General features: G+C 44.4%; 5 protein-coding genes, 1 long non-coding RNA gene and 1 other non-coding gene across 9 annotated transcripts; 4 read left to right on the top strand and 3 right to left on the bottom strand.

The window, feature by feature from the left end:
- Positions 1-11: 11 nt before the first annotated feature.
- LOC100839551 (casein kinase II subunit alpha-2) lies at positions 12-4,484 on the bottom strand. Its single transcript, XM_003557617.4, has 10 exons — positions 4,201-4,484; positions 3,229-3,358; positions 2,951-3,145; positions 2,031-2,188; positions 1,461-1,551; positions 1,280-1,345; positions 932-1,014; positions 785-848; positions 622-690; positions 12-383 (listed from the first exon to the last, which is right to left on the bottom strand). The coding sequence occupies exons 1-10, from the start codon at positions 4,284-4,286 to the stop codon at positions 324-326; spliced, it is 1,002 nt and encodes a 333-aa protein (XP_003557665.1). The 5' UTR covers positions 4,287-4,484; the 3' UTR covers positions 12-323.
- A 1,344-nt stretch (positions 4,485-5,828) lies between these two features.
- On the bottom strand, positions 5,829-5,945 carry MIR1127 (microRNA MIR1127). Its single transcript, NR_126835.1, has one exon. It is a non-coding gene; the product is annotated as a microRNA MIR1127 (primary transcript).
- Positions 5,946-8,669: 2,724 nt separating this feature from the next.
- Positions 8,670-12,639, top strand: LOC100839855 (peroxidase 50). 3 transcript variants are annotated; one of them, XM_024458105.1, is made up of 4 exons: positions 8,670-9,024; positions 9,145-9,511; positions 10,086-10,527; positions 12,263-12,639. In XM_024458105.1, the coding sequence occupies exons 1-3, from the start codon at positions 8,797-8,799 to the stop codon at positions 10,478-10,480; spliced, it is 990 nt and encodes a 329-aa protein (XP_024313873.1). In that variant the 5' UTR covers positions 8,670-8,796; the 3' UTR covers positions 10,481-10,527; positions 12,263-12,639. The 3 variants fall into 3 exon arrangements, with proteins under 3 accessions (XP_024313873.1, XP_024313872.1, XP_003557666.1); XM_024458104.1 differs by lacking the exon at positions 12,263-12,639 and adding an exon at positions 10,779-10,796 and having other exon boundaries at positions 8,671-9,024; XM_003557618.4 differs by lacking the exon at positions 12,263-12,639 and having other exon boundaries at positions 8,671-9,024; positions 10,086-10,659.
- Positions 10,629-15,617, bottom strand: LOC106865850. The gene is made up of 3 exons (XR_001405247.2): positions 15,298-15,617; positions 15,094-15,216; positions 10,629-10,950 (listed from the first exon to the last, which is right to left on the bottom strand). It is a non-coding gene; the product is annotated as an uncharacterized LOC106865850 (long non-coding RNA).
- Positions 10,950-12,032, top strand: LOC100840154. The gene has a single exon (XM_003557619.3). The coding sequence runs from the start codon at positions 11,149-11,151 to the stop codon at positions 11,863-11,865; it is 717 nt and encodes a 238-aa protein (XP_003557667.2). The 5' UTR covers positions 10,950-11,148; the 3' UTR covers positions 11,866-12,032.
- Positions 12,842-14,538, top strand: LOC100823730 (putative disease resistance protein RGA3). The gene has a single exon (XM_003561450.4). The coding sequence runs from the start codon at positions 12,873-12,875 to the stop codon at positions 14,406-14,408; it is 1,536 nt and encodes a 511-aa protein (XP_003561498.1). The 5' UTR covers positions 12,842-12,872; the 3' UTR covers positions 14,409-14,538.
- A 5,336-nt stretch (positions 15,618-20,953) lies between the features above and the next one.
- Positions 20,954-23,675, top strand: LOC100823429. The gene is made up of 2 exons (XM_014896515.2): positions 20,954-21,095; positions 21,402-23,675. The coding sequence occupies exon 2, from the start codon at positions 21,433-21,435 to the stop codon at positions 23,401-23,403; it is 1,971 nt and encodes a 656-aa protein (XP_014752001.1). The 5' UTR covers positions 20,954-21,095; positions 21,402-21,432; the 3' UTR covers positions 23,404-23,675.
- The last annotated feature ends 1,526 nt before the right edge of the window (positions 23,676-25,201 follow it).

Here is a 25,201-nt window from a genome sequence, read left to right as displayed (position 1 = left end):
AGGAGAAAGAATGGCTGCACGAAATTTGAATCCAAACCAATTAATCAAAGATATCCTTTACAAGCAGTCATACAGATCCAAACACGATTACATGAATAATCTGTTGCAAACATGCAATCAACCGGGTTTCATTCATACACAAACAACAGGATTAAATCACAGTTCTTCCCCCATGCAGATAGGCAGACGCAACAAAGATCTCCCAGAATTGACTCTCCCAACTGACCCAACCACTATCGAGTCACAATACATGACGAAGCCGCTGACAGGGTGCGGCTTCGTTGAGCGCTGCTCGTTGATAGTTAGCAGCAGTCTGCTATTACCTACTGCGCGCGCGTCCTGCTGTTTTCCGCAGCCCTCACCTGTAGGAAGTATGGATGTGCCTGCAAGTATTCATGCATCAGGGTAAGAACTAAGATCTGAGACAGGTGCGGGTAACAAACAATAACCTTTAAGCAACAGGCCCAATGAATCTAGTTCACAAACCAAATGCTCGAACAAAAAGAACTATCATGCAGAACCAAGATAAATAGGAGACCAGATTTTCCTCTCTTTTTTAGCATATTTTAGAGTCAGTCAGTGGTGAGCTACTGAACAACAAGTCCAAAATAGAGAGCTTACCATAGCTTCACGAGCAGTGAGCCTATCCTGGTGATCATAGCGCAGGAGCTTATCAAGGAAATCTATGGCCTAAAATTGGAGAAAAACACCTTGGTGAGAACACATGAACTCAATGCTAGGAAGGTACACTTCAGATACATGCATCCATGCATAATTGACAGACCTCAGGGGATACTAGGTGTTGGTTGTCTGCATTAATAAACTTTGACCAAGGTTTCCTGCTGTGCCTGCATGTGAAGATGTAGAAATTGCGATTCATATAAAACTTAGAGGTCCCGCATCTAAATGACTGGGGAGTGTGATAATATACCTTCCAACAAGGGCTTCAAGCTGAGGGTCAAGCTCAATTCGGTATTTGTTCAAATAAGTATTCAGCCCATCTGTTCCAAGTACCTGAAAACACAGGGATTGTGGTCAAAATCTAGTTTCATGCTTTATAAGTTGAAATCAAGCCAGTAATAGATAATTTAACCAGAGTACAAGTTCATCTAAACAAAAAGACAGAACTGTTACTCAGTCAATAAGGTAAACTAATAGCAAATGACATGGCAACTGAAATCATATTAAAAAAAAGTATGTCTGATGAGCTAAACATGAAACACAACCTGGTTAACTATAATTTAAAAGATTGCGAAGAACAAACTGAATAATCACCCACCTTGGCAATCTTAACAAGTTGATCATGGTTGTCATGGCCATAGAAAAATGGTTCCTTGCGGAATATCTGCAGTCAACAGTACATGATTACCAAATTGACATCAATTTTTTTTGAACAGTCTGAAGTACAGAACACAAGGCTATGAACAATATCCAATTATAAACTATCATGGAAGTCATACCATTCCAGCAAACATGCAGCCAAGGCTCCACATGTCCAAAGAGTAGTCGTAATCTTGTAAGTCGACGAGAAGCTCAGGTCCCTTGAAGTACCTGAATCCCCATGAAACAGGAAATGTCAGCAAATCTTTTGAGAAACAAACATAGAAGGGGGATGCCAGATGCATCGAGAAAACATGTGGAATATGTGAAAGGAGAAAAAATGATGCGTACGTCATAGAATGGCACATTAACTAAGGTACTAACTAAAGTATTTGTTCCATCACTTATTCTGTAAATATAATAACAGGACGTGTATTATGAAGTTGAGATATATACTCATGTACCTACTCATGTACTTATAATATACATCACCAACTTTAGCCTATACTGTACTGAAGAAAATAAAATATTAAAGAAAGAAAACCATTTCCACCTAGAAAGTAGATTTAAATAACTAAATTTGTGTCTGCCTATTGACACACAAGTGACATGATCAATAACCAATCACAAGCGCATTAAGTCAATATCTGCTATTAATTAGTTAGTCCAAGATAATACATTGAACCGCGCATAGTTTTGTATGCGCTTACCTTGATGCAACACGGACATTATATTCTTTGCCAGGATGGTAGAATTCAGCAAGGCCCCAGTCTATTAACCGGAGTTTCCGAAGCTCATGATCTATCATAACATTGTGAGGCTTCACATCTCGGTGCATAATGCCTTGTGAATGGCAGTAGTCCAAAGCCTGCGCTCAGATCAAGAGCAATCAGAATAAGAAAACACTGATGAATCATAACCAGAATAACTAAAGCCTGGCAATCAGATCAAGAGCAACTTGGCTTGGTCCTCCCAAGAGGGAAAAACAGTTACTTGTTACGGTTCCTTATTATCTAGGCCAGTGGCGGGGCATGAGACAAAATAGAGGGAGGGCCATTTCTTTTTACTTAGAGCTGAGAACATGTGTTGGGATCAATTTTATAATGGAAAATGCAAGGAAGAAGTCAATGAGTTGGATGCCTGGATGCATGCATGAGCACAATGAGTGAGCCTGCAGCCTGGGCTATAATGGGCTGGCAAAGCAAGTGAATAACATGGTCATCAAGTAAACTTAGTTGGAAGGTACGGTCATGGCCCAGGATGGTCTACACTAGGGCACTAGGCTCCGCCACTGATATAGGCACATGATTCTTGTTTTCCTTACTAACATAACCATCCTTCCCCAAGCACAAGAAAGGGTCCTAAAAGAAAGTCTAACCAGATGCTGGAGCTAGACAACTACACATATAAGCATTCAAATCTCCAATGCTTTATCTAGGCAGGGAAAAAATTACTCCCTCCGTTCCATAATTATTGTCTCAAATTTGCCTAAAAATGGATGTATCAATTCCTAAAAAGTTAGATACATGTAATATTTCGACAAGAATTATGGAACAGAGGGAGTAGATGTTTTAAGAGTCAATTTTTGTTGGCAATAATAAAGCAACAGAAACCTGAGAAAATTTGATACCTTAAGTAGTTCATAGATATAATAGCGAATGTCATAATCTGTCAATGTCGGGTACAGCACTTTGAAATCTGTATTGTTTATATATTCAAAGATCAAGCTTGGTGTCTTTGAATGCTGGTCTCGAACAATATCAAGCAGCTTCACGATATTTGGACCACCACAGAGATTCTGAAGTATTTTGATCTCTCTTTTGATCTGCATAAGCATGAAAAAGAAAAACATAAGCTAAAATCTTAGAGAACATATGTCCATTTAAAACCTTTTGACATTTGAAAAACCTTCTTTTTCTTCACAGGCTTCAGTATCTTAATAACACATTTTTCATTGTTGTTAACATTGATGCCCTCAAAGACTTCACTGTATTTGCCTCTCCCAACTTTCCGGACAACTTCATAGTCATCCTGCTCACTGATTGGAAAAAGAACATCATGCTAGTTAGAATCAAATCAATCAATCACTGGGTGGATTGGTCAGACTTAAGGTTCTGTCTTTTTCATCAATATAAGATCAGTAAGAAAGCAGTAAATCACATGACAAGCTCAAAGGAGAACAGGCAAAAGCCTAGGCCCTTATTATAATTTACGCACCATCCAAGCTTTATTGTCACTAATATTCAAGCATCAAGTGTACGTCACAATTTTAAATATAGCTGTGCGTCACAAAATTTATTACACACATTCACTAAATTGCAAATCAACATAGTTAGAACATGCAGGTGTCATGTGTAGTGTTTCTAGAAGACAAGAGTGGGTTCACAATCCAAGACAGATATTCAAGTGCCTGTTTCAGCAAGATATGTCGGGCATAGGAAATAACACCGGTGTTGGATTCCGACAGTCGAACTCAGCGCCCTATTTGGCAAAAGTAAACAACACTTCCATTAAGGATGTTCAAAACTAGTAATAATGATTTCCAAGATACACAACCATGGCACGTCACGGACGCATAACTTCGTACTGGCCTACCAAGAGCAAGAGTATCAGAAAACAGTAATATGAGGGTAGTGAGTAGCGAACTCAGGTATTGCTAGAAAGCAATCAGGCAACAGCATCCCTGAATCAAGCTAGAATTCGAGCGCAGGTTCATCCCTGAATCCCGTCGCGACGAGGCCATGGGTCGAATCCACGACGACACGCAAGGCAGATGAGATGCGCTCATGCGGCACGGCCCACGGGGGGTGGGAAAAGAAGAAGAACAAAAGCTGAAGTAGGAGGATGGGGAGGGGTACACGGAGGGCGAGCTCGACTCACCCCCACTGCACGGCGAGGGCCTCGTAGTCCCAGTACTCCTTGGGGCGCACCACGTTGACGTCGGAGTAGACCCTGGCCTTGGACATGGCTGCCGGCACCGATTCGGATCCCGCGGGCGGGGCGACGGATCAGGGGGGCTGGGGGAAGGGCGGCTGCTTGAGAGGCTGGGTGGGGGCGGCGGCGGGCCCGTCAGGCGGACATCGCCGGCGGCGAGGTGGGCTCTAGGGTTTCGACAAGTACGATTTGGCTTCCGCCTCGAAAATTTGGGGATATATGTTGGGGAATACGTGGGGAAAATGTGGCTGACAGGTGGGTCCATAGCTTTGTGCGGGCCCCACCGGAAGAGTCCTGGAAACACACTTTGTCTATGAGCAGAAAAATCAAATTCACACTACAGTGTGTATCGAAAAGAAATGCCTATAAGAAGAAAATCATGCCTAGGCCCAAATTCAAAATTAGCAAGTCAACGATTCAACTGGTGAAAAAGAATTCAACATTTCAACTATACAGTAGCATCACACATGGATTTAACAAATCGAGAACTTTTAAAAAATAGATATGCTTTGAAGGTATCAGTTAACGATGAGTAAAGACTTAAGTGGTAAGTCGACGTACTTGTTGTACTTGTGGGTCAAATATTCTGCAAACATTGGGAGATAACCTAAGACAAACATAACTAAAGTGAGAAGGGAGATGGCGGTTCCTTTGCAGTGGCGGATCTTGGGTTTTTATCATTGGGGTGCCATCTTATACACGCACAATATAATTGTGTCATGCAAATATCAAGGATAACAAACATAAGTTTAAATAATGTTACACGGAGCTGAAATTCTAAAAAAATCTGAATTTTATTTATGAAATTCACATCTTTGGATAAACATACACACCGACATGGAGTAGAAAATACGCCACTAAGGGAAGAAAAATAACAAGACATGCATATGCAAGAAGTAAATAACCATTACTGTATTGCTATACCTAACTAATGACATGGACTTAATTTGAAAACTTTAGGAATGAAACAAATCATAAAAACATGTAATGCAGGTGTTTACAGAACCGAATAAAATAACGGAAAATTCAAAGGTGCACATGCTTTGACATGAAAAGCAACAACTTTTTTCATTGTCAACAATTTTTTTTTATTTAAAATCACACATGGTAATGTTCAAGTCATCCAAGTCCATGTAAATTTGAAGTTTAACAAGTAAAATTGGGTAGTACTAAAAAGGTTGCCTTTACAAATAAAAGCTTAAATGAAAGTGGACGGAGCTTATGTGTGCTCGACGATGTGATTTTAAGCAGTAGTAATAGTACACAAAATCTGTTGAATACATGTACTCGATCGATCGGCGTCTGGGTGCTCTATCATGTCCAATAAAGACCTGCACTAACATATCAATCCAAATGTATAATGTACCCAGTGCAATGTGGAGCTAGCTAGCGTTGACACGGTAATGGTGGACCTCCTCAAGCCACTAATGACACTATGACAGTAGTATGATGTCTTGTCTTTGGATGTGATGTCTTGCTATATATGTTGCTTTAATTGGCGCCCAGATGGATCCAAGGCACTTGTACGTAGTAGTATTTTATTCCATCCGTCCCATATCAATATCTCAATATCAAGTGACTCAAGTTTGTCCAAATACGAATGTATCTGTTTAAAAAACGTTTAGATACATGTAATAGAATGCCACTTAATATCGGACGGAGGGAGTAGTTAACTAACTTGTCCCGGTGGAGTACGTGCGTGCCAACACTTGGTTAATTAGTGCGCCGGTCACCTTCATCGTCCATCGATGTCTTAGCTTAATCCACAATTTACCCAAGCACTAACACAGTATTACTAGAACAACAGCAGAGCAGATTTAGCGTAATCCACTTGTTTCTTTAGCTGCCTATCCACTTGGTTAGTCGACTGAATTTTTGGTCGGTTTGATCTTCCTGTAAAGTGGCTCATTCTTCTTGTTCTTGTTGGTCTGTATGGAGTGCGTGCTAGTAATTAGGCCGGCCGTTGTTGCGCAGGATGTTTGTGGGTTTGTCACGATTTTCGTCCGATTTTTTCTAATTAATTCGACATCTTTCTTCTCTCTTAACGAAATGAGGCATATATTTTGAATAAAAGAGTATAAAAGAGTAGATAATGTATGGAGACTCTCTCTAAGCTCTGTTTTCTCTGCAATAAAAGATTTTTCACTGCAATAATATAATACTCTCTCTATAAAAGATTTTTCTTTCTGTTTTGCGATTAAGGGCTTAATTTAATTTTTCACTGCAACAATACTCTCTCTTTCAGCTCTGTTTTCCCTGCCATTTTCACCCCATAGATTTTTTTCCCTCTAAAAAAAAGGAATTAAAAAGAAGAAGACGATCGCTGTACAAAGGCAAGTGTTGGAGCATTCAAGTAGCATCATTTTCAGAGATCACTGTCACCAAGGCAACACACACACACACTCCCTACCTCCAACACTCGAAGTTTTAATATCCCTGAAGACCACACCACAGCACCCATCCATCTTGCGAGTGGCCGCCGACCGGCGTTGTATCGTGACCGACCGAGACCTTATCCTCCGTATCATCTTGAGTGCTCCAATCCGGCCCACCACAAATGCATATTTGATTTATCAGAGATTGAGGTGGATACATATTTGGATGTCATTGGAGCCGTCTCGTACCCTTACCCGTTTCTCATGAGTTTACCCATTACCCGCACTACTCGACAGGGTGGACGTATACTCATTTGTAAAGAACCATGTTTGCAACAATAAGATTTTAAACGACAACACATCTACTTGAGCAGCAGACATATAGTCATGGTTGAAATTTGGGAGAAATTTGGAATTTAGGGTTCATAGGAAGGGGCGCTAGGCCAAGCCCCAACATGACGGTACGGCCCCACTCGGATATCAGAAGAATCGTATGTACATAGGTATAATGAGCGCTTTTACGGTGATTGTCGAGTACTTCTCAGTACTTTTTAGTACTTCCATCGGAATTAATTCTGTCCCTTGATCTTTCTCTTAATTATCGATTACATCTTGGCGTTCGTTCGCCACAATTTCAACCTCTTCTCGCGCCTCCTTCCTCGACCCTCCTCCGTTCGACCTGTGCTGAACTAGATTTTGAGCCGCCGCCATATGAGAAAACAGTAAGCAAAGCGGCAGCGCCGGCGGAGGGCACGAGGCGGCCGCACCGCTCGAAGGGCGCTGCGCCGCGGAGGTAGCACAGGACTGCTCTGAATTTTGAAGTCAGCTTTGTACACGCCCAAATCCATCACGGAGGACACCCAAATCCATGACAACCGCACAACAAGTAGAAAAATCGATCGATGTCACAGCACAAAGAACTAGGATCTCACGGAATCAACTTAATTCACTCGTAACTTCATGCAAAATTCGGACAATCGTTTTTAGGTACATCTGGGTGGAGGCGGGATAGGCCATCGGCACGCAGGCCGCGTTGTAGCATTCATCGTCGGCAGCACCATATTTGGAACTTCGGCGAGGTGCTCAGGGCCACCGTATTGATCCCTTGCAATGTCGAGGAAGCTGCTGACCTGCAGGGAGAGCTAACTGGGGGGTGGAACATGATCTCATCGACGGGAAGTGCAGTGTGCAGAACGTGCACAAGCCTGCCAACGAGTAGAGATGGAGAATTGGAGAGCCACAGGAGGCTTTGCGTTCTCCGCTCGTCCGCGGCGTGAGACGGGGCAGGACTGCAGGAGGAGCCAGCGATCCGAGAGATAGTTGTGTATCGTGCGATCGATTGGAAGCAGAGGCGGTGGCGGCCGATCTAATCAAAGGCTACTGTAATAGGCCAAAGACTAAATTACCCTCGCTGATGGACGGCTAGATTTGCGTGTTACTCCCACCTTCTATTATGGGTAAAATACCTCAAAAATAAATCGATAATTTCTTGTACTTTCCAGTACTTTTCAATACTTTTCTTTTAGTACTTTTCAGTACTTCGTATTTCTTCACCGTTGGATTAACTAGGTTGGACGGTTCCTAAAATCGCCAACCATTGTAAAACTTGTAAGGTATAATATGTGTTGTACGTTTCATACCCGTGCCCGCTCTACCTAACGGGTGTAAAAGTTTCACCATTTAAATTTCTTTGGGTAAAAATCTGGACAAAACCCTTTTTTCTTACCCACCGAATTGCCATCTTGAATTTTCATAGTCAATTATTCCCTCCGTTTCATAATTCTTGTCAAAATACTACATGTATCTAAACGCTTTTTAGTAATAGATACATCCATTTTTGGACAAATTTGAGACAAGAATTATGAAACAGAGGTAGTAGTTGACAAGAAAAACTGAAATTTGTAACGAGGCATCGTCTTGCAAAAAAAAGAGTTGATCATGCACCGTCCAAAAAAATCGGTCGGTCATGACGACAAGTTTAAGTTATCATCGAACCCTAATTAATTAATTCGCCTTGCGCTAGCTAGAGCGAGCTATCTTCGGTGCCACCACGAACCCATGCTAGCTGCAGCATATATCCTCGCCCGCACGCCACTGTCGACACGACGGCTGGTAAGCTAAGCCAAGCTAGCTAGGACTAGGAGGAGTACAGAAAATAAAAAAATCCATGGATGGCATGAGGTCCTTCTTCTTCTTCTTGGCGGCGCCGCTCCTTCTTCTTCTCCTGGCCGCCACCACCCTGTGCGTGGACGCGCAGCTCCGGCGAGACTACTACGCCGGCACATGCCCAGACGTGGAGTCCATCGTCCGCACCGCCGTCACGCAGAAGTACCGCCAGACCTCCATCACCGTCGGCGCCACCGTGCACCTCTTCTTCCATGACTGCTTCGTCCAGGTAACAACTACTGCTCCCTCCGTCCCATAATTCTTGTCGCGGTTTTAATCAACAACCACCAAATTTTCACGCCGTGCCCCGTGTCATCATATACACGTCATTCATGGCCGTTCGTTGCAGGGCTGTGACGCGTCGGTGCTGGTGGCGTCCACGGCCAACAACACGGCGGAGAAGGACGCCGCCGCCAACCTCTCGTTGGCAGGGGACGGCTTCGACGCCGTGATCAAGGCCAAGGCCGCCGTGGACGCCGTGCCGAGGTGTCGCAACAAGGTGTCGTGTGCCGACGTGCTCGCCTTGGTCACCCGCGACGCCATCGCGCTAGCGGGTGGCCCGGCTTACGCCGTGGAGCTCGGACGGCTGGACGGTCTGAGCTCCACGGCGGCTAGCGTGCCGGGGAAGCTGGCGCCGCCGTCGTCGACCCTTGACCAGCTTACGGCGCTTTTCGGGTCCAACGGGCTCGACCAGACCGACATGGTCGCCCTCTCAGGTACAATAATCTACTTATGGCTTAATTATTAAGGATTTTGCTTGCTTTGCTTGCAATTTGAGATTGAGTTGGTTGGTTGATTTGGACGACGGTGAGAGCTAGGGAGGTGACCCAGGCTTGCACACAATGCCAAATCAGGCAGACACCAGCATGCTTACCAGCTGCTCTGTTTTGGAGTGTCCAAAGCTGCCAAACTCTTGTCCGAACCCATCAATGGACCCTAGGACATTGAATACGACGAGGCACTATCTACGTGCCGGCCCATGACCTGTCTTGTGAACTATAGTTTGATGGTATTTTTGGTCATTGTCTCAATAATGAAGACTAGTTTAGGTTACCCACGGAAGCTAAACTTATGCTGTTCTTCTTCTTGTTACAAGCAAATTAAAGCCGCCATGTTGTGTCTCATGCTAGCCGGATCACACTTTTTCAATCTTAACCCTTGAGCTATATCATACTTTTTTTTTGTGAGATCATCATATGGTATTGCTCATGTTGAGTATATTAATTATGGTGTGATGACATTGACATGTCCACACATCCTGGTATTTACCTTCTTTTTGGGTGCATGAAGGAGGGCACACGGTGGGGCTGGCCCATTGCAGCACGTTCGCCAGCCGGCTGCGGCCCACGCCTGACCCGACACTGAGCCCGAAGTTTGCGGCCCAGCTGCAGACGTGGTGCCCGGCAAACGTGGACCCACGGACCGCGGTGCCCATGGACACTGTGACGCCGCGGTCCTTCGACAACCAGTACTACAAAAACCTGCAGGTCGGGATGGGCCTTTTGAGCTCGGATCAGCTACTGTACACCGACTCGAGGACTAGGCCCACCGTCGACGCATGGGCCAGCAGTAGCGCAGCGTTCGACCGGGCCTTCGTCACCGCCATCACCAAGCTGGGCCGCATCGGGGTCAAGACCGACCCGTCCCAAGGGAACATACGCCGCAACTGCGCGGTCTTCAACTGAAAATAAAGCTCCTGTTTTCTTCCATGTCCGTGAAGTGAAAAAAGAAGGTGAGAAAAGTGTGAAGTGATAGACAGTTTAAATTGTCACTATAACGATTTCTAAAGGTTATTCTGAGTGGGGCAAAATGGTGTAATTAACCGTTATTCTCTGCACATAAAAGATGAACTAATCATTTGTGATGGTGATTGATCAGTTGGTAGTTAATATTAGCTGTAGGATTTGTAAATAATGACTAATCTTTTTGAAATCTGAGTCCAGATTTCAAACAATTAACCTTCTTTCTTCTTCTTTTTTTTAGGGAAATTAACCTTCTTTCTCTGTTGGCCCAGCCATCCTCCTCTTCCATACTCTTGTCTGGTTGCACTACGCGGCCCAGGTCCACTATTTCCCCACGCGCTCCACAGCTGCCCGCCGCGCCACCCGGCCCAGGACCATTTCCTGGCCTTTTTTCCCCCTGAGAAAACCATTGCCTATGTAAAATAGAAGTAGAATTAGTAAAATCAAATGCACATATAAATTAAGCAGAAAAATGAAGATGAACATGCCGGTCTCCACGAGCAGAAAAGGGCTCCGGACCACACAACCAACCAAACAATCACATCACATGCACGCCTCCATCCACACAAATATATATAACCCACATTAACAACAGGCTTAATCAGGATTCCATGCATGCATATCTGCAAAAATTAACCTCAGTTAATTGCCTCCTAAACACGCCGCCGTTGCATCAATCCCACAACCACCGATTGGCCATGGCGACGCGGCGGAGCTCCCTCGCGCACCTCTTCATGGTCGTCGTCGTCCTCCTCTCCGGCGCCATCTCCTCAGAATTCGCCGACGGCGCCACCACAGTCAAGGAAGCCTGCGCCAAGACGTCACAGGCAGACTACTGCGCGGAGCTCCTCGCCTCGGCCTCCTCCGCGACAGACCCCAAATCCATCTCCGAAGCCGCCATAGCCGCCGCCATCAAGCTCGCGGGGGAAGCCGCGGCGCTCGCGAAATCCGAGCGAGAGAAGCTCCCCAAGGGCAACGCCGACTGGCACTGCATGGACAGCTGCGCGACGGGGTACGAGGACGCGGCCACGAAGCTCGCCGCGAAGCCATCCGGCGGAGGGGGGAACGCGGGCGGCACCGACGGGAAGCTTCTGGAGGTGCTGGACTTCGTGGAGGTGACGAGCGAGGAGGAGGAAGAGAAGTCGAGGAATTGGGAGTGGAAGTTTAGCTGTGCCGAGTGTAAGAAGGACCCCGTGGCACCGAAGCTGGTGGAGAAGAACAAGGAGTTCGATAAGGCCATGGAAGTCATCCCTGCGCTCATCAAGCTTACGCCCGCCGGGGCTAACGCTACGGCTAACCCGATCACCAAGGAGAAGCTCACCAGCTGATGATTGATTGAGTGCAGAAGGAGATTATATAGATCAGGAAAGTATATGGTTGATTGTATGAAATAGCAATTGGGTATACGAGTTTTTGCTGTTGCTGTTGTTGGTCTCTTTTGTTTTATCACATTTGTAACATTTATGTATTGATTAAAGACATTGATTGATAACTATATAGAATTGCACATACACACCATTCTTCCGTATGAGAGACACTAGCGGTTAATTTTTATAGAAAAAAGATATCAAAAATAGGTTCATAAACTTATGATATTATGAAGGTATATTGACAAATCTAGAGATGGTATTATCACCCGACCAGTTGAAGTACCATTTATATACATTAATTAACATGTACTATCTCCATTCCAGATTACAAGATCTAGTTTTTTCTCTAACACAGATCGAAATGCTTATGGTTGTCATTAGGAGAGCACCAAGATGGCACAAAACAGAACAAACTTCATGGAAGGTGGTATTGTTAGATTCTAGATAGTTTACGGTAAACAGAACAAAGGAATATTTATTGCAGGGTCATTTTCATGCCTCAATGATTTTCCAAGCAGGAAAGGGAAACCATTGTCAAGTGGCAGGTTCAATTTTTTTGCCGGATGGCAGATGCAATAGCAACTGCAGAGAAAGAAGGTCTTCATGGGATTCAAAGTTCAAAAGGTCAAGCTTGGTGTCACATCAGATCTTTGTTTTCATATGCTCTCTGTAGACAGACCATTTCCAAATTCTTCCCAGCCAGGCAATAAAAGATAAAAACTTGGGCACCAATGTCACTTCCGTTTGATAGTCTATATTCAACTCTACAATCGAAGAAAGAAATAACACGGCTTCAGTGAAAAGTAAGTAAGACAAAGAGACCAGCAGGCCTCATTGCTCAACAAGACATAGGGCGAGTACTTTGAGAAGTTCCAAATTATAGAGTTTCTCCCACCTCTCCGTGATAGACCCGTTGCAGTAATTGATTGCTGAACAAGGACTAGCCAGGAGGCTCTCAGACATACATGGAGGTAATTTGTTCTGCTGTTATGGGTGAACTTGTCAGTAGAACCATATCTTTCCTTGTCGACAAGTACCTGAAGCAGACTACGGCGCCGACCGAGGAGGAGAGATTGCACAGCCTGCAGCGGTTGCTACTGAGGCTATGCATCATCATCGAGGAGGCCGAAGAACGGCGCATCACAAACCAAGCCATGCTGCATCAACTCTGCATACTAAAAATGGAGATGTACAGAGGGTATTACATCCTCGACAGCTTCAGTTGCCGAGCCCATGGAGAAGAAAGGATGAATGATCATCAAGTCAGTCACTCTTTTGCCCCATCTAAGTTTAACCCTGCCAAGCGTGTATGTTTCTGCAGTGGCAGCAGTCAGAGTGCATCCCAAGCTGAGCTGCTGGAGCAAGTTCTTGGCAGCATAGGGAACACCATTGAAGATGTGAGTGAGTTTGTTATCCTTCTGAACAGATGCCCACGTTTATACCGCCAACCATACAACATGTATTTGCTGTTGGACAAGTGCATGTTTGGCCGCCATATGGAGCTGGAGTATATCATAAACTTCCTGTTGCAAGCAGAAACTACTCTGGGTGCCGAAAATCCAGGCGTCTTGCCAATCATCGGTCCAGGGAAAGTTGGAAAGAGCACCCTAATAGAGCATGCTTGCAACAATGAAAGAGTGCGCAGCCACTTCTCTCAAATTTTGTGTTTTGGTGGAGATGATCTTAAGGATGCAAGTGCAGTGACCCTAAGAGATGCAGGGATAATCAAGCATCAAAACCTAACCATGGGTAGCGGAAGGACATTGATCATCATTGAACTAGTTCTAGATATTGACGAGCGTTTATGGAAAAGGCTGTTCTCATCTGCTAAAAGAAGCATTGCAAGTGGCAGTAAAATTATAATTGCAAGCCGATCTGACAAGATTGCAAGCTTTGGATCCACACAAGCCCTCAGAGTACAATCCTTAACTCAAGAAGCATACTGGTATTTCTTCAAGGTGCGTATATTTGGATGCATGAATGCACAGGACCACCCAAAACTGGCAGCTATAGCCATGGACATAGCCAGGGAGCTGAATGGTTGTTTCATGGGTGCAACCATATTTCGTGGACTACTGAAATCGAATTTTAATCCCCATTTCTGGAGCATGGCTCTTGCATGCCTTAGAAAATTCAAGCGACATAATATGTTGGTGTATGGAGAACGCTTTGTTGCTCCTTGGCAGATCGAGGAACCGATATATGTTAGGAGATTAGAGAAAACTTCTTCTGAATACATTGTGATACTAGATGACTACCAAACAGAATCTGCTAAGAGCTCGGCTAATAGTCCCACAAATTCTGGTCAAAGTAAACCTGAAGCTCCCAAGATGAGTGTTCAGGATCTTTTCTTTGGAAGTGTTAGGCCTCAAGGGAAATTCAATGTCCTCGCATGGACATCTCACCTGCCACCTCACTATAATTACATGTTTACCTGTGGGATACAGAGGCCACGGCGTAAGGTCACCAGGAAAAAGTGCTTTCTGAAGAATGGCAACTGATTGTGTAGTGTTTTCTTCTTTAAATATGGTTTGTATTGTCATGTCTGTTGTCAGCTGAATACTTAATCTTACATGTAATACAGTAAAATCGTTTCCCTAGTATAGGAAATTAGGAATGGATGAACCAATCCAAGACATCACGCTCATGCATGTTTGATTAACTATTATGTTTTTTTTTGCTTTTCCTGCTGCAGGTCCTAAGCCAAATATATAGGTCAGACAGTAGTCCTAGGCACATTGTAAATTGTCTCCTGGCTTCTATTAAAGAAATTCAATACTTCTGTAGTAGCTATTTAAACTGGCAGTAGTTTTTATTGTTCCTGCTCTAAGTTTTTAAGCCAAAAGCATTGGTCAGACAGCAGTTCTAATTCCTAAGCACACTGCATAGAAAAGAAACATTAGGTCCGAAGATGAGATTTTGGAGATAAATTATCTCCTCCTGGTATGTACTTCCTCCGTTTCGTAATTCTGGTCTCAAATTTGCCCCAAAAAGAATGTATCTATTCCTAAAAGGTGTCTCGATACGCTGTAATATTTCGACAAGAATTATGGAACGGAGGGAGTATTATGAATTTCGATGTTGTTGTAGCTCTGAAACAACACAGTAGAGTAAAAGTGAGCGATTATAAATCATTTTACCCAACAGACAGACATGACTCAGTCTGGTCTGTTCGAGTTGCATTACCTTGTTCGCGCTAGCCAAATCCTTAGCTCAGTTGAGGTCCCTGGACTGGAGCTTCGTCTTCCTCGAGAACGGCGACTTGCCGCTCTAGACGCCGGGGAAAACGGTGTTTGGAATAGAGTCTGGCTGCAAGCAGAAACGGGGATCAATTCCTCCTTTGATTGCTCTTAGTGTCGATGACGACTCAAGCAGGGTCAGGGGATTTACCCGACAGGACGGCCGGCGGTGGCGGAGAATGGCTGAGCAGCCGAGAGTGGACGGACTCCGGGAGACACGCGCAGCGGCGCCTCAAGGGCGCGCCTGGCGCGCACTCCGAGGCCGGTGGTGGGGCAGTTCCGGCCCCGGCGCCTCCGCCTCATCCAGCTACCAATTCCAGTTCATACTCCGGTGCCTCCTCCTCCTTTTGCCCACTGCCCCCTTCAGCGCCGGTGGCCGGTGGTGGATTTCTGGCTGCTGCAGCAGGGCTGGTCCAGTCGGGCTCTGTCTAGCGGCTGGAGGAAGAAGAAGGCTTCGTGGGCCGACGAATGTTCGAGGCCCATTTGCCAGCTGATCACGCCGAAAGAGAAAATTATACGAGACCACCGCATTTGAGAAAACATTTTTAAAAAACTATTTAAAAAAAATACAACTGACCACCACTTTTGACTTTTGAGCATCCAAATACTCCCGTGTCCTGATTAGTCAATTGAGCGTATTTTGATGCAAGCTGACAAAGGGGTCCACATGTCAGTGCCACCGTGGCGACACGCTGAACAAGGAACTTTCTTCCTTGCAACTTGAACGCGACGACGATGCCGTACAAAGCTCATGTGCGAAGATAGGACCAAGTCTCTCTGAAGTACGGTATGTCCTCTTGACGGTGAGTTGTGCTTTTCATTCAATGTAGATTTCCATTTGAGTTGATTAAACAAAAACAAAAGAAATGTCCAAAAAGCGGAACGCCTCGGTTATATATTCTCATACGCTGTAATCGATGGGTACGAAGTTTTTACATCTACCTACCCGCGGGTTAAATATCCGTAGCAGCAGTCGTCGTCTAGCGGGTCACGCGTGCCGACTGGGACACGCGTTGCTTCTTCTGAAGATCTGCAACCAAACATGTGCTCCACTTTATAGGAATGGAGAGTTTGTACAGTGCAGCTACCACGTTGTACTCGAGGCTGGCCCTGGACAATGATCCAGAGAAGCAGACATGCATGGAACTGAAATTTTCATCGTGCACAAAGATCTGCAACTATACTTGTGGTGATCAATAGAAAACCACATGCAGTGAGTAGGATAGGAAAAAACCCTAGGGGAGCAAAAACGTGTCGTTTGGGGATTTGAGGGATTTGAGTAGGATAGAAAACCACACATCTGATTTTGTCTTTGCCCAGCACCATTACAACTTTGCGGTCATTTGTCACAACACACCGTCTGTACCAAAACACAAACACCGTTTTTGTAGCAAATGATCACAAAATTGGTGGTACTAGATAAAGGCAGAATTCGGCGATGTGTTTTGGCAAAAAGCTACAAAATAATGGCGTCTAGTGGCCAATTTCCCATTTATTTTAATATGTGTCTCACTCGAGTAAAATGCCCAACCAGACAACCGAGTCGTCTCTCTAACGATAACCATAGTCATTCTCTTTGCCTTCTTTTTCGCAAAGTCTTTCACTTTGCTGATAGTCATTATTGCTGCGAGCATGCATGTTTTAAACGGCTCGTAGGTTCATGCGTGTAATGATTGAGGCCTTTGGCGATATAGAATATAATGCCATTTTAAAGAAAAATAGACAATAGTGGAGTGCCTCGTCGGCCGCGAGCCGCCGCAGCGCGTGGAGGTTGTCGTTGACACAAGCAGCTAGGCGCCTCCAGGTTCTCCTACTGCCTCACCGCCCTGGTCGACGACGACGCATTGACTGTCACCAGCCCGCTCTTCGTCGGCTCGTCCGCTGGCCTCAGCGGCGCCGCCCCGGTGACGTCGGTGCCGCTGGCGGCCACGCCAGGCTCCTACCGCCTCCCGCTGATCGGGATCACTGTCGGCACGTCCAGGCTGCCCGGCCATCCCGGCCGGGGCCTTCGGCATCCGGCCCGTCTTCGACCCGTTGAGGACAACAAGTCAAGAACAAAGAAACAAATGAAACTAACAAAGCAGAGGGGAGACACAAACAGAGGCAGAACAAGGCCTTGCTGGGCCGGACTGGTGGATATTTGTGGATATGATGCTATCAGTTCGATGAAATGCTATGTCGCTGGAAATCAAAGTCGGTATCCTTTGAGTATGAAGGAAAGTGGATTACGTTGCAAGGAGTACAATATACTCCGGTGCCATCTCTTTCTGAGATACCCGTTGAATAACTTCTTAAATGGACTGTCGGCAATGATATTTGGGTCATGGTTGTAGTTGTAAACGCCAACAAGGAGGTGCCCCAGGATACATCAACCGAAGTACATGCAATCATTGATGATTATCAAGATGTGTTTCAAGAACCAAGTGGCTTGCCTCCTCAACGTGAGTACGACCATGTCATCACATTGAAGTTAGGATTCACTCCAGTAAATGCAAGACCCTACCGATACTCACCTTTTACACAAGACATAAATTGAGAGGCAAGTTCAGGCCATGTTATCATCTGGTATTATCACTCACAGCATGAGTCGTTTTGCATCACCAGTCTTGCTAGTTCAGAAAAAAATGGAACATGGAGATTTTGCGTCGATTATCGGTGGTTGAATGATCTTAGCATTAAGCACAAATTTCCAATGCCGGTCATAGATGAACTTTTGGATGAGTTGGTTGGCGCAAAACTTTTTTCGAAGCTTGATTTACGAGACGGATATCACCAAATTCGGATGAGAAAAGAGGATGAGGAAAAAATAACTTTTAAGACCCATCTAGGTCATTACCACTCCACTAAATTCCTTACGTATAGCATATTTCCCTTTTCCTTTCGCCGCGAGTCATGATTTTCTTGAGGGCAGAGCCGCCGCATTTCACCGCGAGAAAAAATAGCATATATATATTTCTATGTTAGGGGTTTTGGAATTTGGGATGGTGACCTAATTCGGTACAAGAATATTGATTATGAATTAGAACTCCAAATCCGTGGAGGCCGCATCGTTTACAAACTATAGTGTTTGATCCCCACTGGGTTGGTAGTTGGGATTTTAGGTGTGCAACATTTATTTCATGAGATCATTTAATACTTTAATATTTACATATTTCACACTACTTTGATGTTATCGAGTTCGTCACACCAAAATTTTGTTTCGTCCTCTAACACTGTTAATAATCTAGTCGTTGTGAATGAATAAACTGATGCCGTATTTTAGCCGGCGATGTCATATTTTTTATATGGAATTATATCCTACATCAGAGTTTTTTTTACTTGATTTTTGTGCAGACAGAAGACCCTAGAAACAAAGAATATCTCACCCCACAACCGCGTGATCTTTGATGTTGTTTAGCTTATGATTTGGATGCAGGTAGAAGATCCTAGAAACAGAGAGTATATCACCCACAAGGACACATGCTCTTATTTGTGGGTTAGCTTTATTTTAGAGAATGGTATTACCGAAAAGGATGAAAAACCTTTTTCGCAGAGCTTCGGCCAGTGCTATTAATTTCCAATTCCAACAGAACCCATATCGCTTAGGATTCCGATGTAAAAAGTCCTTCAAAGGGACAGACCCACAAAATCCACGGTTGGCCCATCTTTTAATCTTTTTCTTACTATTTTCCCATGATATTTGCTTAGAATATTTTGTAAAGCTTGATTTGCCATTCGAAGACGCGTCGAACGTCATCAGCGCGATGCGTCATGCGTGTGCACAGGTCAGCAAATGTGTTGATCGTCATGCTCGATCCTCTTCCCTCGCGTCCGTGCGATGGCTCATCTCTGCGCCGGCCGGCGGTGATTGTTGCCGACGCACACAAGAGGAATAGGAATAGCAGACAGGTGGAGTTGTGAGACAGGTAGTGAGAAAGTCGAGCTAGCTAAATATTTGTACCTAAGGAATAAGACTTTTCAATTAGTTCCGTCACGCATCAAGTATAGGACGACCCGTACGTGGATCGGTTGGGTCATGCATCCTATACTATCTATCCGCACTAAGCACTTCAAACGGCCTATATAAGCAGTAGTTGGCCACAGGATATATACTCTCACCCTTCCATAATACAAGACGCCACGCATTTTGAGATCTAACGTTGACAATCAGTTAGACTAACAAAATGTGAATTACTACCTTCATTTCAGCGTATTTTGTTTCGTTAAGACAAGGCTTTGATCAAAGATAACTCTATTAATATGTGTTTTTACATACATGAAATTTATATCAATAGATTCGTCCTTAAAAATTCTTTCTAATAATCATGATTTTATATCATACATGTTACATATTAGTAGTGTAATTCTTGGTCAAAACCTTGTGTTAACGAAACAAAATACGCCAAGCTTTGTGAAATGGAAAGAGTATGTATTATAAAAATTATACAGTCAAAAATTATTAGTGTAATTGATGGTCAAAACAAAATCTTAAAATACGTGCGTGCCTTACATTATGGAACGGAGGGAGTACCTATTAGTCACACTTCACACAATCATACAATTACACCGCATAAGCCAATCAAAAAGTTGAGATCTTGGAAGAAACCAAGAGACTACGTCCAGCGGCGCTCCGGGGCCGTGCGCTCGTGGCACCATCACCGGCGTCTGTGCCGTCGACCATCTGTGCGGCGGATGCTTATTTCGAAAGAGCCGGCATCACTTGAGGTCGCAATCGGTGTTATCAGCTCCGTCGGCCTGAACGGCATCGGCGGCGCTGCGATGACATCCGTGCCGTTCGCAACAACCCCGTCGCATACCGAGTGTAGTCTTCTTGTGGACAGGAGCCTCTATTGCTATTGTAACTGCTACTTCTAGACTCTAGAGATGTCAAAAAGAACGTGGTCTTGCCGCTGTTTTGTTTGGCGAAATCTTCTCCCTCTTTTGGAACAGGCGAGAGTGGTTTGTGTGCTCACGCATTTTTACCAAATGGTGCATGTGCAAAACATGCTTGCTTATATTCTAATTTCACCGCATTTCATGAATATATTAAGCGAATTTTGAATATTCGCAACTGCTCTGTTACATGTATTTATGCGTAGGGTATGACACTTTGCTCTGGTTCCATCCATTTGTACAGTTAGTGGAGGGTGAAATGATCAAATCTCGGCCCGTTGGTCGATAGGCTCTAGCTTTGGCTGGATCCTGACGTTGGTCGTGGGCCTCCGAGGCAACATCGTGGGCCGTAGTCGAGAGCCTGTCAAGTATACAGAGGCCGCGCTACCAAATGGGCTCCAGTTGCAGGCACTCCTCAGGGCTGTAGCTTTGGCCCACCGCAGCCCAGATGCAGAGTAGCCAAGTTCGCGCATACAAGCTAGCTCCATGGGAGTACGAGATACGTAAAGTACAAGGAGATGACCTCAACTTTAGGCAAGGCATATATGTCACGTGGCTACGTACTACAAGCTGTCATGAGCATCCAACATTACATGTTCTACGATTAGACACTTCCTAAAAATCATGAAACAAATACTGAAGCATTGTGATGTGGATCTACAAAAATGACCATCGCAGTATGTTTTTTTGTGCAACACACATAGGGTAATTTTTTTTTTCAATCTAAGCAGTAGATCAGCTTCGTTTGTTATCACAATGTTCCACTATTTATTTCATGATTTTTGAGAACTTTCTAACCATAGAAACCCTTAAAGTGTTTTTGGGTAACCATGGATAGAACATTAGTGAAAAGATTATACTTGGTTAGGAATACAAGAAAGGAATAAAGGCCCTAAGTTGCCAACTCTGCTAGAACAGATATAATTCCCGGAAGATGGCATTCCGCCTACATGCGGGAGCACATCCACGGGGGAAATATATTCAAATTAACCAAAATTTTCTTTCTTCCCATTTTTTCCTCTAGCGTGCGCATATACTCAACGCATTCATCTAGGTGCCATTCATCGACCGTCGCAGGTATGCCTTGATTTACATCTTATTTAACTTCAATTTACATTTGCAAGTACTCATGTTTTCTCGGAGCAGCCTCGTAATAGTGCACAAATTGCATGGTAGAAAGAAAATTATCATGCGCCTAGACGATCCTCTCTCGATCTCTATCTCTCTCAATTCATTAATTTCACAAAATCTCTCATGTCCCAGCTTTTATTTTTTTGAAGTGGAATGTCCCAGCTTTTGGTAGGGGTTAATTTATATATAGTTATAATTCACATATGTTGTACTAAGCCACTAAGTAGGAACCGCTGATTTGTTGATGTGCAGTTGCAAATCAAAGAAGTATTGAAGACACAACATGGCTGAAGCTTCAACCACCATCATTGTTCAGTTATTTATCGGTTGGGAAATCCAGCTATTGATACTCCTGAGCTTCGCCTTGCAACTATTTCTCTTCTTCTTTGGCGGCCTTCGGCGTCGCAACCACAATGGGCTGCTTAGTCTCTTGTTATGGTTGGCTTTCCTATCAGCCGACTATATTGCAGTGTATGCACTAGGCTACCTTTCGCGCCATCTGCCTAACACCACCACAAACGATGCTAAACTAATTAGCCAAGCAAGGTCCAGCCAAATGCAGCTCTTGTGGGCACCTTTCCTTCTTATCCACCTTGGTGGACAAGACACCGTGACTGCTTTTTCCATTGAGGACAATGAGCTATGGTTGAGACACCTGCTAAATCTGCTAGTCCAAGTATGCCTAGTTCTCCGTGTATTGTGGAACTCGTTGGCATATGACCCACTTGTACTAGTCCTGACAATCTTTTTGTTTGTCACCGGGATCATCAAGTATGGGGAGAGGATATGGGCTCTTAAGTGCGGGAGTCAAAAGGCCCTCAAGAGCTCCAATCGTAGCGAAGTAGTGAAGCAATTACCTGAACATCAAGATGCAACCGAGCTAACATATCCAACAGTTGTCAAGTATGCCCTTCACTCTGAGAGAGGCCTCCGGGATGTATTCGCGGGACGAAAGTTCTACAATACAGGAGTAGGAGACGAGGAAGGATATGACACCTACCGCAAATTTCTATTTCGCGGCCGAGAAGATGCAGAACTAGATTTTAAGAGGGTAGAGGTTGAGCTTACCATAATGTATGATGACCTCTTCACGAAAGCCGGGGTGATTCAAACAAGGCTTGGCACCGTCCTTCGGTGTGTCTCCCTCATCTCGACAATGCTTGCCTTTGTGCTCTTCATCATGATGAGGGCCAAGCAAAGGTATGGATATACCGGAGTCGATGCCGCAATAACCTATGTGTTATTCATCGGAGCATTTTGCTTGGAAGCTTGTGCGGTCATGGTTGTGATCATGTCGCCGCGGGCATGGGCAATCTTGGAAGCTCGATGTCCAAGGCTCGGTCGAGTATCCTGGTATGTCTTGGTAAGAATGCAGCCAAAGACCAGGCCATGGTGGTCAAACTCCATAGGGCAGTACAACTTGTTGAACTCCTGCATGGCTGACAAGAAGTCGAGCACCGTAATCGCAAAGATGATAAGTGCGGTTGGAGCTACTGATCTCTGGAACAACATTCGACACACCAAACATGTCAAAGTCACAACAGGGACCAAGAAGCTCATCCACCAACTAATCAGTTGGGAGTGGAACAGGCCGGTGGAGGGTCTCCACAGGTTGGGGCAGCATTTGAGCCATGACTCAATGCGCCGATTTAAACCACTATTCAAGTTGCCCTTCGAGGAGGCCCTGTTTGTGTTACATGTTTTGACAGACGTGATGATATATAGGGCTGGCATGCCAGTGTATAATGAGACTGGCATCACTGAAGAGATGCAAGGCCTTATGGACACATGCAAGGGGATGTCTGACTACATGTTCTACCTGTTGGTAGAGAACCCTGACATGCTGCCCGTCAGCAGCAGAGCAAGGGATTTACTGACACAAGCCTTTGAGAGCCTCAAGGCTAGCTCTCCTTCCAGCAAGGAGCAGTTTCTTGAAGAGTTTTCTTCCAAGGGCCATGGCATCCTCACGGATGCAAATCATGATAAGATCCACATCCTCTTCCAGAAGTCGCATAGATTGTTGATGGAGCTAGGTTTCCATGAAGCTTTCCAAATGCTTGGGCAAGTGTGGGTACGGCTGCTCGTCTACGCCGCCGGCAAGTCCCGGCCGGAGGAGCACGCCCGGCGGCTGAGCATGGGAGGAGAGCTGCTCACCTTCGTTTGGCTTCTCATGGCGCATCGGGAGCTCGGAGACGTGTGTTATGAGGTCAATCTTATACAAACAAAACAGAGTGGTGTATTTCTCTTCGATTGATAAACGGCAAAGAATTACTCCCTCCGTTCATAAATACTTAAAATACTTGTCGTGGTTTTAGTGCAAATTTACACTAAAACCACGACAAGTATTTAGAAACGGAAGGAATACTTCACTAACCCTCCGGAACTGAACTTAATGACTCAATTGTCTACGAGATGTACGACTGCAATTGGTGGCGGTGTCTTTTCCGTGATCTCCCCTTTCTTTGCTAATCAATTTGGTCTTGTAGCTCCATTATAGTTTGTATTATTTGTTTGAATTCAATAAACTCATTTCATTGATATAATTTTATTTCTAACGAAACGTTTGTGAGATTTATGGCCTGCAAGTGCACACTGATTGTTATAACCTTTTCAATGAGAGAGAGTGTCGAACCCATGAGGAAGCAAGGCAGCGAAGTCCACGGTGAACAACCTGAAATAAATCTCGAAAGAAATGTTGTTGCAAAATATTATGGTCATCACAACTACTGCGAGACAGCATTGCGACTAGAAAACGAGGATATGATTTTATAAAGTAGCAATGCAGAAAATAATTTTGGAATAAAAAAAGAGAAAATAACAAAGTAATAGACGATCACGGAAAAGGGTTTTAAACAGCTAATAAACAGAAACGTCGTGCAACTCTAATTTTCTTTTTGTCCATCAATGTTTATCTACCTACTACTCTGATTTTCCCACTAGGCGCATTATTCATACATGCACATTTTGAAACTCATCCAGCAAGTTCGCAAATTCTTCTTTCTAGTTCATTGTCAGGTGCAACGGAACGACTGCATCCTCGAGACTCCGTACGGTGTGCTCTGGTTTATGTAGTTGCCGCTAAGCGTGGTCGCATGGGCAGTGTGGTCTGGTGTGTTCATCTTAGGCTCTGTCAGAAGCAGTTCCCGGAGGAGCTTGGCACACTGCGTCCGTATGAGGTCGCTGTCGATGCTGGTGGCTCAGACTCTGGAGTCTTAACATGGCAGATGATCATCCTACTGCGTCTCAAGTTGCTTCACCAAATTAATCTGTTATTGGCTCGACAGGCTAGATAGATAGAAGAAGTAGTAGTATGTAGTCGATGAAATAGGGTAGAACTGTTGAAATCTGAGCCCCAACACTGCGGTGCTAGAATCAACACCTGCATATGCAAGCACATAAGCATGCTCACATCGCCAATCATAATCTGCTATTTTGTTTTAGAGGAACTAATGCATGTTTACATACCTGGAAGTCTGTCTCAAATTCCACCTGTAGCTAGCTTTTTCTAAGGCGGTGAACTCCGGCAATACCGGTGAAGATTGGTCTGCAAACCATATATTCAATTTGAAGGCTGAAACATCATAATCACAGGCCGATCTGAGAAGATCATGAATCTTGGAACAGCACAGGCTGTAACACTAAAGAAACTGCCCCATGAGGCATACTGGTAGTTCTTAAAGGTGATTACATTCTGCTGCTGTCGTACTTTCGACTTCAGCTGTAAAAAAAAACCACTAACAGAATTTACTTGTTCACTTAAGTGGACTTTTAGAGTAATTCTGAAACAACCAAAGACGTAAATATAAGAGGTAAAAACATGCATTACATTATGAGACAACATATTGTTACAACTAGATCTTGTGAGGTCAACACAAACTCTTCCTCTTCTTACAACGGTTATTCCACTTAAGCATACACTTTGAATCACGTATCTCACAGCTAGTTATGTAGCTGTAATACGGTGGCAAGTGAGATTTCCATACTACAACATCAAATCTTTCTTGTGGTGGGGCACTTCCGGAAACGACTTCATCCATGGTTACTTTGGTAAC

This window comes from Brachypodium distachyon, chromosome 1, assembly GCF_000005505.3.
Source record: "Brachypodium distachyon strain Bd21 chromosome 1, Brachypodium_distachyon_v3.0, whole genome shotgun sequence".
In the NCBI taxonomy this organism is placed as follows: Eukaryota; Viridiplantae; Streptophyta; class Magnoliopsida; order Poales; family Poaceae; genus Brachypodium; species Brachypodium distachyon.
The sequence above is the reverse complement of the archived record's forward strand: the minus strand, read 5'-3'. Positions and strand labels throughout refer to the sequence as shown.

What these genes read in the sequence shown, in the direction of transcription:
- LOC100839551 (XM_003557617.4), bottom strand. Translation starts at nt 4,286, where the DNA reads ATGTCCAAGGCCAGGGTCTACTCCGACGTCAACGTGGTGCGCCCCAAG. An exon ending in AATGTCCGTGTTGCATCAAG is followed by an intron (nt 1,552 to 2,030) that starts GTAAGCGCATAC and finishes ATGGGGATTCAG; the next exon opens with GTACTTCAAGGGACCTGAGC. An exon ending in CTTGAAGCCCTTGTTGGAAG is followed by an intron (nt 849 to 931) that starts GTATATTATCAC and finishes CTTCACATGCAG; the next exon opens with GCACAGCAGGAAACCTTGGT.
- LOC100839855 (XM_024458105.1), top strand. Translation starts at nt 8,797, where the DNA reads ATGGATGGCATGAGGTCCTTCTTCTTCTTCTTGGCGGCGCCGCTCCTT. An exon ending in TCCATGACTGCTTCGTCCAG is followed by an intron (nt 9,025 to 9,144) that starts GTAACAACTACT and finishes CGTTCGTTGCAG; the next exon opens with GGCTGTGACGCGTCGGTGCT. An exon ending in CGACATGGTCGCCCTCTCAG is followed by an intron (nt 9,512 to 10,085) that starts GTACAATAATCT and finishes GGGTGCATGAAG; the next exon opens with GAGGGCACACGGTGGGGCTG.
- LOC100840154 (XM_003557619.3), top strand. Translation starts at nt 11,149, where the DNA reads ATGCATGCATATCTGCAAAAATTAACCTCAGTTAATTGCCTCCTAAAC.
- LOC100823730 (XM_003561450.4), top strand. Translation starts at nt 12,873, where the DNA reads ATGGAGGTAATTTGTTCTGCTGTTATGGGTGAACTTGTCAGTAGAACC.
- LOC100823429 (XM_014896515.2), top strand. Translation starts at nt 21,433, where the DNA reads ATGGCTGAAGCTTCAACCACCATCATTGTTCAGTTATTTATCGGTTGG.